General features: G+C 33.7%; 1 protein-coding gene across 2 annotated transcripts in view; it reads left to right on the top strand.

The window, feature by feature from the left end:
- The first annotated feature begins 3,099 nt into the window (after positions 1–3,099).
- The window catches only part of LOC111153399 (KIAA1109 ortholog), a 197,955-nt gene continuing 188,030 nt past the window's right edge, over positions 3,100–13,024 (top strand). For both annotated transcript variants that reach the window (XM_022512407.1, XM_022512417.1), the window contains exons 1-4: positions 3,100–3,219; positions 6,906–7,022; positions 8,020–8,098; positions 9,203–9,267. In XM_022512407.1, the coding sequence (XP_022368115.1) occupies positions 3,123–3,219; positions 6,906–7,022; positions 8,020–8,098; positions 9,203–9,267 (358 nt within the window). In that variant the 5' untranslated portion in view covers positions 3,100–3,122. The remainder of the gene's footprint in view (positions 3,220–6,905; positions 7,023–8,019; positions 8,099–9,202; positions 9,268–13,024) is intronic.

Genomic DNA, 13,024 nt, shown 5'->3' with positions numbered 1-13,024 from the left:
GAAAACTATAACTCCAGTTCGTATCAAACACCATTGGATTAATTCTAATATTCTTCATTTATATATCCTCCAACAGTGAGAAAACTGGCTTCTATTATCCTTAATATATTTACTTAATTTATCCCCTCCCCCATACCCTGCAAGGGCTGTTTCCTAGGAGTGTGTCGTCCTTATCTTGCTCCCACATCAACACACTACTCCAGATTGCCCTTCTGCATGGAAGCGCTATTTATTTCTTTGGGGTCTGATGCTTTTCTCTTGGGTTCTAATGCCCTGCATCTGGCAACCTGCCTGCTCAGGCTCCAACACCTTAAGCTGGTCTCTTTCTTCAGCTTCCTCTCCCAACCATTGATACTGTCTTCCTTCCACTCAGACTCTAGCACTCTGTGCCTGACCTCTTCCCTACAAGTATGGTCTCCTCATCCTGCTATGGTTTTGATGTCCTCAAAAACTGACACTGTTTCACTAGCCTCTTTATCACACAATTAGATACTTAATATTATTGGGCTCTGACATCCCCCTATGCCACTGAGACTCCTATCCATCTTTTCCCCAAATGCAGATGCCTACCTTACTGTGCTTTACCTTACGGATTTTAGACTGAACCATTGAGGGAAAGAAAACAACCAATTTGTTAATCCATCAATTGCTCCATGAAGAATATGCAGTAGAGACCTCTCCATTAAGGAATTCGTGGTGTACCATGTAAACAGTGTGGTTAAGCATGCAGCCCCACTTCAATCTGGGTTCTCTGTATCCATGTGGCTTTGACTTATTTCCTTGTCATCAGAATGTCTGCTTCTTACCCAGGGCTTTTATTAAGTCTTAGTCTTTACTTCAATACTTACTCAATGTGTTATTTTGAGCCTTTATCTGTTGATTTCTCTTAAAGCTTTTGCATTAACTAATAACTGGAAAAGCTTTGATTAAATCTGTGTGATACTGCCATTTTCTGTCTTTGTAACCTGAACACCCTCTTTCTCATTCTCCTTGGCTGTGGGTTGTTATAGTAGTTGGTGGTAGAGATTTTGGATGAGATATTTAGATCCTCTTGGTAGATAGATCACTCTCCCTTGGATTTGATTCAAAACAGATCACCTTTTTATATTGAAACCTGAATGCCAGGATACATCCCTTATGAAACATCCCCAGGAGTTAGTAGGTGATCTTTTCATCAGAAGTGGTGTGGTGATGTATTATAAAATCGTAACAGTAAATATGAAATAGGCACAGATGTTACTTTGTAACATATAAGCTATTAATTTTAGTTTTGAATATAAGCCTTTCCAGTGTTTTCTTCCTCTTAAAATTTGTATTTTTTTTTTTTTTAGTTTAAAGCAAAACAGGAAGAAGGAAAGAGAAGTTCATGTTGTAAAGTTAACCCCCAAATTTTAAGTTGCCAGTTGATAGATTTTTCAAAGCTTTGAACAGCATGAGAACACCTTTTTCTAGTTTTGAGATATAAATGACAAATATTATATCAAGGTGTATGACCTGATTGATATGAATATATATTGCAAAATGATTACCATAGTAACCACCATCACCTCACATACTTACAACTTTTTTTTATCTTGTGATAAGAACTTTTAAGATCTATTCTCTTAGCAACTTTCAAATATATAATACAGTATTGTTAACTATAGTCACCATGATGTACATTGTATCTCCAGAAGTTACAGCTGGAAGTTTGTACTTTTTTTACCACCTTCACTCATTTTCCCTACCTCCCTACCTGGGGTCACTACTAAGCTGTTACACACTGTGAGAACATTTTTTACTCGTTTTCTAAAGTGTAAGAAAAAAAAGTTTATTGAAAAATGAAAACATTTGAAAATTGTTTTCTAGTTCTTTTACCCTTAGGTTTCCCTATCACTAATAAACCTTTTGTTGTTGAGCTTTTTTTTTTTAAAAGAGATGTTTAACTTGCCTCTGAATTGCTAACATTTCAACAATTTAGAAATATGAAATATTGTAATCTGGCAATGTTGTCTAACCCAGTTTTTAAACTTGTTTTGTGATCTCTGAAGATAGGACTCTGGTGAGTAAATAGGGAACATTTTTAGGAAGTTGACAAGTCAGCTGTACTGAATTTCAACTAGAAAGTTGTCCTTACTTATTCTTCCTGTTTTAAAATCTGTTTTTCTTGTTTTCTATAAAATCACCTATGCTATTTGGCCTTAAATAATCATTAACGATGTCCTCTCTTTGTGATTAAGGCTAGTTTTTGTCGTTGTTGTTGTTGTTATTTTGTTTTGTATTGTTTTTACCTTTTTCCTGATTTATCACGATAATTTTGTGATAGTTAATTTTGTATTAACATGAGGGATAATTTTTAACAGAGGGATACTTTTCTTGTTTCTTTGATCATAAAATAAGAACTTTAATTCCTTTTTACTCATTTTCAGTTCATCTAACTCTCAATACATCTAAATATTCATATTTGTCCTGCTGAAATGCATACACACACACACACACACACACACACACACACACACACACACACACATTCTTCACATGTCTGGTCACAGTTTGACATGTAATTTTTGTAATTCATCCTGAGCATCTGATAGGAATAGATCTGCTTCCTGACCAAACTCTACTCAGAGTGAATCCAAAGTAGGAAGATTGTTTCCCCATGAAACAATGGGAAATACAGAGCTGATGGAAGTTAAGAGGCATTAATATAAGTTAATATATAAATACATTTAGTGTCAGCTTTTGAGACAAGTGTAGATGAATTTGTCTAATGTAGATCATTAATACTTCTTATTGTTGAGATAAATATCTTTAGATTTAGTAATTGTGTACCTCATATTTGGAGTATGGTAACTGAACCCAAGTCTCTGCTTATTCTTAGAGTGGTGAAATTAGGACACTAAAAATGTGATAACGTTGTCTTACATTTTATATAGAAATGTGGATGTGCTTTGTTGCTGTTTGTTGTATATTTTTCATTCTTACTGAAGGAACTGGAACGGGGTTTAATGAATTTTCACTTTTATTAAATTCATCTTTTTTCCCCTTCACATAATTTCCATTTCAGTTTAATAAATCTCTGATTCTAAAGCTAACTTTTGAATTCTTAGGTCTTTAGATGCTGCTCTGGAAAAACTTTAGTAATGGATCAAAGGAAGAATGAGAGTATTGTCCCTAGTATTACTCAATTAGAAGATTTTCTTACAGAACACAACTCCAATGTTGTTTGGCTCCTTGTTGGTAAGTAGAATATATTTTCTTATACTTTGTTTATCATGTATGGATTAACAACTGCCAAATTTTAAGCTATAGTTAGCTGAAGTTGAAATGCTTACAATACCATTGGTATATTTTTTAAATATTTAAAAATTTAAAATAAGGTTTTAATCTATGTTTCTGTGAATATTTGCTCTGGCAAATGTTCTGGAGGGCTGTTTTTCTTAGGCTGCCTCGTCTGACTTAGGGGAAGTGGGAGGAGAAGAAAGACATTGCACTTAGCTTATCTTTCCTGTCTCAAGCGCACTCCTTCACTGCCCCCCATCTCAACACACACACGCGCGTTCACGTGCACACACACACACACACATTTGTTTTATTTTAAAAGTGATAAATCCCCATTTATATGATAAATATATTTTATAGCAAAATAGAGTGTATATGCCCAATTAATGTCATCTCTTTACTCGCTCCTTATAAACTTGACTTTGGGCTCTGCCAGTAAAAATTTCTTTTTGTCTAATATTCCAGCAGTTTTCTAGGCTCATAGAAATAATACAAAACAGTGTATAAATCAGTGGCCAAAAAGAAGGGGGAGATATGAGTGAATAAATGAATGTGAACAAATAATGGGGGAAATACAAAATACTAATCAAGAAAGGGAGAGGGGCACCTGGGTGGCTCAGTCATTAAGCATCTGCCTTTGGCTCGAGTCATGATCCTAGAGTTCTGAGATCAAGCCCTACATCTGGCTCCCCACTCAGTAGGAAGCCTGCGTCTCCCTGTCCCATTCCCCCTGCTTATATTCCCTCTTTGCTGTGTCCTTGTCTGTCAAATAAATAAGTAAAAAAAAAAAAAAAAAAAAATCTTAAAAATAAATAAATAAGTAAGAAGGGATAGAACACTGTAGGCTGTTATTGTCCAGGAAGTTTTTGTGGAAGAACAGCATTTGATTTGAATTTCAGCATAACAATTAGAAAGGTAGAGGGGGAAATAGGGTAAGATGAGGTAAGAGGGGAAAGAGAGGGTAATGGTATTTATTAAACATCTTGTGTGTGCCACATATCATTAGCATTTTGCATATGCTGTCTCACTTAATGCTCAGAGAAAACTTATAAAGGCAGCAGACTTAACTTGTGGATTGAATTAAATAACTTATACAGGTAACATAGCTGTTTTTTTGAGTGCATGCTTATGCTTCTTTTATGACACCACAGGATATGTGGTAAGGAAATGGGTAGAGATCAAGTGTGTATAGAAGGAATTATTATTGTTGATGATTTGTACATAGGATTGGATTACCATTTAAACTTTTAGTTCTATTTTCTCTATTTGACAGAAGTGAGCTATTATAAATTATCACTAATTAAAGCCAAAAAAAGTAAGATGAAATGCAAAACATTAATATGAAATAGAATTGCATAAAAGCAATGTTGAAAATTCTCTTTTGGTTTAATTAATGGTGGAATTCTTCCTCTTTTCCTATCAGTCTCTTATCACCTAGAATTTATGACTTTTTTCTGTTGTATACAACTCCTTTCCTTAAGGACGAAACAACAGCAACGACCAGAAAAACACTGAGTGAGTGTTTTTACTCTTGCTGTTCCAATAAGTGGCCTTATGACATTGAAGGGGGTTGGAAAACATGATGCAGTGTAAAAGCCACAATTCTCAGGTTGTGTAATACCAGAAGCATACTTTCTAGGCAAATACCTCTTGCCTTTCTGGTTGGCCCACCATAACCTGCTTTTGACACCATGATTTACAATAAAAATTAGCACAAAATGCTTGTAAATTTAAAACGTAATGACATATTAAAATCACTATGTTGTATACGTGAAACTAATGTAACATTGTGTGTCAACTTTCCTTCAGTAAAAAAAACCCATAACACTTTTTACAAAGAAAAAAATAGTGACATATCATCAAATAACTTTTCAATAGAATTGTTCTAAAAATAATTTTTGTGGGCAAATCATAGCAGTTGCTACATCAGAGTTATTACTGTTAGTCTAAGCTACCCTGAGAAAATGTATTTTGACTCAGTGACTGTTTTGTTTTATCCACATTAAATAACTTTTTGAAAAAGTTCAGAACTTAATGTGATATTGCTAAGTGATTGTACATGTTAAATTGCTTTGCATTACTTTGTCTTAATTTAGAAAATAGTTATACTTTTAAAATAGTTAAGTAAAGGGAAAGTTATTATCAAAAAATGCTTTATTATGTTTTATTTTTTGTATATTCATGAACTAAGTTCTTTTGGAAATAGTCCAAATTCTATAGGTGCTGATACACTTCTCACGAAAAATGAGTCAAATTTGAAATATCATTTTCTGTAGCATATTCACTGGCATTCTTTAAAAGTAGGTTATTGTCTTATGAATTATAATAAAATAGCATAAAATGGCCTGTTTAATATAGATACGCCTTTAAGTAGGGTAAAATTCTCACTTCTTTCCATTTTTTTAAAAAAGCAGAAATTACTGATTTAAAAAAAAAACACTACCTTTTCTCTGATTTAAGAAATCATTGATTTTCTTTCTTTTTATTTTATTTTATTTTTTTAAAAGATTTTATTTATTTATTTTTTTAACAGACAGAGACCACAAGTAGGCAGAGAGGCAGGCAAAGAGAGAGAGAGAGGAGAGAAGCAGGTCCCCTGCTGAGCAGAGAGCCTCAACGTGGTGCTTGATCCCAGGACCCTGAGATCATGACCCGAGCCGAAGGCAGAGGCTTTAACTCACTGAGCCACCCAGGCGCCCCAATTTTCTTCCTTTTTAAATGACTATAACTTTTAGGAGATAGTATGGGAATGAGCTTTTAGTCTGATAAAGGTGGATGTTTTTTAGAATATTCAGAAATATAGGCTTTCTCTTTTCAGAACATCTTCATATATGCTTGCTTATTTATTTATTTATTTATTTATTTATTTATAATATTTTATTTATTTATTTGACAGAGACACAGTGAGAGAGGGAGCACAAGCAGGGGGTAGTGGGAGAGGGAGAAACAGGCTTCCCCCAACAAGGGAGCCTGCTTCGGGGCTGAATGCGGGGCTGGATATGGGGCTGTATGAGGGGCTCAATCCCAGGATTCTGGGATCATGATCTGAGCCAAAGGCAGATGTTTAATGACTGAGCCACCCAGGTGCCCCTATCTGTGTTTAATAATAAAGAGTACAAAACAATGAAAAGGGAAACAAAACAGGAAGTATTTCTTTCTTTTTTTTTAAGAGAGAGAATGCTTGCATGTGAAAATCAGGGTGGGAGGCTCGGGAGGAGGGGCAGAGCTGCAGGGGGAGAGAGAATCTTAAGCAGGCTGCAGTGCCTAGCATGGATCCTGAAGTGGGGCTCCATCAGACAAGCCCTGAGATCACGACATGAGCCTAAATCAAGAGGCAGACGCTTAACCGACTGAGCCACCAAGTCGTCCCAGGCAGTTTTTCTTTAATTGATCTTACTGGAATATATGCTTTTCTGGCTAATGAGTAGAGAAAAATGAGGAAACTTGGATAACGCAGAATCAACATTTGGTATTAAAAATCCAAGTATTAAATTGTAAAAGGACATATTATCATGTATAAGTAAACCCTGTCATTTCTGATTGTAATAAATGAACTTTTACTAACAAACTTTTACTGAGATATTAAAGTGATTGTAAAGGAAACTTATAGTGAGATTCTTTTGCATTTTTTTCTCTCCCAACAGCTACCATTTTATCCTGTGGATGGATTATTTATCTCACATATTACAATTCTCGAAATGTTGGTCTTATTTTAACATTGGTTCTTAATAGATTATACAAGCATGGCTATATCCATATTGGTAAGTTTGAGTAACAGTGAATGTTTTTCTTCTGCATAATCTTGAGATATATATTATAAATTTATATTTTATAAATGATAGTAGCTTTATAAATTTACCTTTGTGTCATGAACATTAACCTACCTGGAATTTCTCTCACACAGTACTCTCTGACTTTATCACTTGTTTAGGTTCTTTACCTCATTCTTATTTATTAAAGTATTTCTATAGTAACTTTTGGATTTTTTTTCATATAAAAGATGCTTGTTAAAACAATTTGAAAAATATAGGCACATATAAAATATGGAAATAGAAATTTCTCAGGATTCTACTAACCAAAGAAAGTTTCTAGTGTTCAGTGAGGTTTTTTGCTGGTTTTTTTTGTTTGTTTTGTTTTTAGTAAACTGTACTTAAAAAATCTATAAGTTGGAATCATTTTGTGCATTTCATTTTGTGCCCTGAGTTGTTCATTTAAGCTTCCAACTACTCATAATTAGGAAATTTGCAGGTTTGAGGGTCTATTTGGAACAAATATGCTTTAAAAAGCCTTCAACCAGTGGGAAAAGGGGTGAGAGGTCACTGTCTAGAACCATTCTAACCTTCCTTAGAATACTTCTTAGAGGATATAAATAAAATTTCTCTCTAACAGAAGTCATCTTCCACTAATTAGAGGCAATGCCTGTTTCCTGGAGTCAAAGAAATTAATGGAAAAAAGTGGTGAATTAGTCACTGCTTTGGGGTTTATTTAAAGTTGTGCATAATTAAGGGAATTATTCATTGAAGCAGCTATTCACTGTCTTCATATGGTTATTTAGTAACTCAGTTCATAGTGATGATACTTGTACTTTTTGTTATACTTGACGAAAGAGCAATAGAAAAGGCTGTAAGGGTATCAGGAGGGAGTTAGGAGAGAACATTTAATTATTGAATAAATTGAATGCTAAGATTATTTTAAGCTTTAGTGCTCACCCTGGATCAAAACAATTCCATTAATCACTTTTTTTTACCCCCACAACAGGGTCCTTCTCTTTCTCTGTTCTTTCTGGAAAAGTCATGGTTCGTGAAATTTATTACATTACAGAAGACATGTCTATTAGGTAAAAAAAAAAAAAAAACAAAAAACCAAAAAAGAAAAACTCTTCTTAAACTTGAAATATCGTAAAATGTTTTTCTCATGATATTTTATTTAATATGATTTGCTTTTTCATTTAAAAACATAAATCACAAATAATTTTTTTTGTAAATCATATCTGGTGAATTGATGTTTAAAAATATTTTTATCAGTAGATTAGCTAAGGTTTAGACTGGCACAAAGTTTATCAATTAGCAATTTAAAGAAATGAATGATTTCATTTCATTCCTAGATGAACACTTGATCCATTAAATTATCTGACCATTTTTCTTGTAGAATTCATGGTGGTCATTTGTTACAAAAAAAAAGATCAGGGATGCTGATAACTCATCCATTAGCTCCTTTTAGGTAATAAGTTTTAAGAATTGCTTAGATCTCTTAGCTCCTCTAATTTTCATGTAAGGAGGAAACACAAATCTGAATATAGGAAATGACAGTATGTTTGGTATGTTCTTTCTTCTGTAGGCCTTGAAAGAAAAGCTTACTCTATTTTTGTGATTATCTTAACATTTGTTACTTAGAACTTGAAAGTTTTAAATGAGTTGAGAGGTGCTAGAGTTTGGCAATACTCATACCTCACTTGAAACAGTGGAGGCATTTTCTTTGTGAGTCTAAAATTATTTTGAAAAGAAAAGTGAAAAGGTTGAGAGGCTATAAGTTCATCTTTTTGAGGCATGAGGTTATATATGATTACAGAGATGAAAGATTATCATTAAAAGTTTTTGTTAGCATCCTAATGTCCCCCTTTTAAGATTTGGCTTTTTGTTTATATAGTTTTTACACCATTTAAAAAGTATCATTTATAAAAGAAAAAAATTTTCTGTTAGCACTTTATTTTCCTATTACATGTGATCTGGTATTAAATTTTACCTAAATAATCTAATTTAGAGCTGTGTAAATTCTCTTTTCCTTTTTTAACTGGAGATTATGAAGCATTTATGTATACCAGTGATCTCTTGAAAATTTTCGATATTTACATATTCATTATCAGTTACCTGTTTTTTATAATAATTAATTAAATGAGTAAATTGTTACTGAAGTTTTCATTTTTGTAATTTATCTTGCATAGAATTCAAGATGGATTTATAATTTTTCGGTGGTGGAAAATGTATAATCCAAAGCAGAAACAACATGGTGAGTTTTCATGTTTTTATGTGTTTGAAGTCTTTAATTATATGATCACTGTTTTCCTTTATGGACATTAAAATATTTCACATTTTATAACAGATAAAAATATTTTTAAAAACTTTAACATTTATAAACTGATATTCTCACCAGTTGGCTGAAAATTCTTCAGCAGCTTTCCTCTTGCCTGCTTAAATTTATTGACTTAAGCATATTATTTATTCAGGGTTATCCTCAGTATGATGCTTACCCCCATCATCTTACCTCCTATTACATCTATGGACCTTAACCCATTCTGTGGTTAAAATGGATTTCTGGTAGTGTTTAATCATCAATTAAGACGCTTTTCTTACTTTTCAGCTTCTATGCCTTTATTCATAGTCCAGCCTGACACTGCTACTAATTCTCACTTATCTGCCATGTTAAGGATGAATAGAAAAGAGGAAATTAAGGTTCTAGATTCTAACAGTTCTGCTTTTATCATCAGAATTTTATCACCTTAGGATTTTCTCCCAAAGTCTTCATTTCACAGCTCTATATGTGTGCTCCTGTGCCTCTAACCCTCCTACTCGACATTAATCATACCAGTGACTTTGAGGAATGTAGATCTTGACTTTACTGCCTGGAATAGTGATTCTCAAACTTTTCGGTCTCAGGAACTGTACATTCTTCTAAATTACTGATGACCCCAAAGAGCTTTTATTTATGTAATTTATACTGATATGTACTGCATTCAAAATTAAGCCTGGGGGGGCACCTAGGTGGCTCAGTGGGTTGAGGCCTCTGCCTTTGGCTCAGGTCATGATCCCAGGGTCCTGGGATCCATCCCCTCATTGGGCTCTCTGCTCAGCAGGGAGTCTGCTTCCCTTCCTCTCTCTGCCTGCCTCTCTGTCTACTTGTAATCTCTGTCAAATAAGTAATAAATAAAATCTTAAAAAAAATAAATTAAGCCTGGGTACACCTGGGCAGCTCAGTCTGACTCTTGATTTCAGCTGAGGTTATGGTCTCAGGGTTGTGAGACTGAGCCTGTGTTGGATTTTGTGCTAGGTGTGGAGCTTGCTTGGGATTCTCTCTCTCCTTTGCTCTTTGCCCCTCCCCCTGCTCACATTTACACATACAAACTCTCTTTCTAAAATAAATGAATAAAGTCTTTTAAAAAATTAAGCCTGATAACTACAGAAATATTTTTGATTTCATTAAAAATATCTATAATAAACCCATATGTATTAAAATAAATACCATACTTTATGAAAAATAACTTTTCTAAAGCAAAAAGAAAACCAAATAGTGAGAAGAGTGGCATTGTTTTATATTTTGCAAATCTTTTTACCATCTGGCTTAATAGAAGATAATTAGATTCTCACTTCTGCTTTAATGTTCATCTGTTGTGCCATGTATCTGAAGTGCATCTGAAGTGCCATATATCATAATGCCTTTTAAAAAAAAAAAACTCCACGGTCCACTCATGGGAGAATGATTGAGAAAAAGTTGAACATCTTCATGTAATAATACTATTAAAATAGTTTTGACCTTTGGTCCCTAAAACGGTTGTTGGGATCCTTGCAAAGATCCCGAGACCATACTTTGGTAACTACCGCTCTAGAAGGTTTTAGCTGGGTCCTTGGAGTGTAGTGTCAGAAGATGATGAGACCCTTCCACCTTTTCTTAGCTATTAGGACTGTCCGTATTTCTGGCACCCCACATTAGAATTCTGAAATGGTGGTTAGTGTCTGTAAAGCCTTGGAACTTTCCAATTAATTTTTTTTTTTTTTTTTGATGGGTTCACTTAGGAATCTTGCTGTCATTTATAACTTGCTTCTATGGGAAAATAGATTTAAAGTTCCAGAAAAGTTTTTAAACTTACCACAAGACTGAGCTAGCCTAAATTACTTTTGAATTCATTGTTCATTATTATTTAGTTTTTTTTAACTGTCATTTCTTTGCTGCTACATAGCTTTTCCCCCTTTAACATAATACATCATGTACTTTTCCTTGAAAAGACTGGCATAACTTGATGACAGTTTGGCATCTGTAGAATTAATGAAATCAGAATGACTAGAAAGAATGGGCAGATTTCATGTCTGGAAAAAGTTTTCTAAAAATTGGATTAGAGTTTATTAGATAATTTGAGTAGAAGTAAATTGATTTCGTATGATAAAAGTATTCTGTTTTTAGTGTGGAATATACTCTTTTTGGTCTGTCTTCAGTGATTCAGAATGTGTCTTAGTAAGTCTCTAGTCTGTGGTTTTAGAAAATTTGTTGTTCACACTTCCTTTTTACCTCTTTTTTAAAGCAATTACTATAAGGATTTTCACAAGAAAAGAAATGTTCTTTAGATAGTCAGTATGTTAGTGCACTGGAAATCTTTAAAGTTTTGACTTTTATCAAATATGAATATATTCAAAATTTTGAGTCACTTTCCTACAGTATTATCCATGTTAAATTGTGTAGAAACAATATTCCTGATTATTTTTGATATTTTATTTGCCTATAAACCTTAAAGGTGGAATTTAAGTAAAGATATTCTACTTGTACTTCAGAAATGGTTAGCATTCATTCCTAAGAGCCAAGTTCTTTTGAGTTCAGGCCCAGTTTTTGACACATTCACTTAACTTTGAACAGGTCCAGTATTTCTACCTCTGGTTTAGTTTGTAAAGTCTATTTAGTTTGTCCCTTAGAGATTTACTTTAGGACCGTATATTTTTGTTGCATGTCATGCTTCTGTTAATTTTGCAATGATGTGCTCTTTTGACTTAATCTCAGTTTAGTCTTTTTTCCCCACGTTTAGTTATCATAAGCTTTCTTGTTAATGAGTTGCAGCGGAGCTGAAACAAAAGTTCTCCTTGTTTATATTTTTAAAAATGCCTTTTTGTATATTTGTATATTTATATTAGAAATTCTATTCTAAATTTTTTTCAGTGTTTTAAGATGTTCTTGTGAACCAGTGAAACTATAGGGATATGAGTTGAGGAGGCCCATTTGACCTAACCTCCCCCACTCCATGCTCTTTACCCCAGGATTCCAAGGACTTACACAATTAGGAAACAACTGAATTTCTCAAAATTTCTTATCAGTTTGGAAACAACTAATGTTCTCAAAAATCCTCGATTTGCAGATGGAAAAACAGAAATTCCTATTACTAATAAATGTTAAAGCCAGAGTGAAAACCTAGGTCTGCTAACTTCCATCACTCCTTGTATTATAAAACAGGCTTGTCAAATATGGCCAAGTAGGTTCTTGGAAATTCTTATATATAAATACTGATGGCAGCTTATGGGAGGAATGAATATGATAATTTATAGAATCCAGAGGCAACTGCAAGTTTTAAGCCTAAGCCTAATGGGATTGCTCACTTTGGAATTTTCTTAGACATGTGGAATACCATTTTAAATTGTTTGTAGTTTTTTTTTCGAAGAAAATAATTACTTCATTTTATCATGAAATATTTTATCTCCTTAAAGTGGATTGCTTTTCAGCAAAATACATAGATGAGGTCAAGAGTAACTGATCCAAGGGTGCCTGGATGGCTCAGTCGAGTCTGAGCCCCACATTGGGCTCCCTGCCCAGTGAGGAGTCTGCTTCTCCCTCTGCCTCTCTCTCTGTCTCTCGTGAATAAATCTTAAAAACAAAAAGAGTAACTGACCCAAATCTGTCATGAAAAAGGTAGCTTTTAATAAAAATCTTTAGCTTATTTAACAGATACCTTATATTCACTTTACTGATCACTGATGATGGTAGGATTTCGTCAGGCAGAGGTGGAGTGTAA

The sequence above is a fragment of the Enhydra lutris genome, unplaced genomic scaffold (assembly GCF_002288905.1).
Source record: "Enhydra lutris kenyoni isolate GAN:26980312 unplaced genomic scaffold, ASM228890v2 scaffoldscaffold3, whole genome shotgun sequence".
Lineage (NCBI taxonomy): Eukaryota > Metazoa > Chordata > Mammalia > Carnivora > Mustelidae > Enhydra > Enhydra lutris.
The sequence above is the reverse complement of the archived record's forward strand: the minus strand, read 5'-3'. Positions and strand labels throughout refer to the sequence as shown.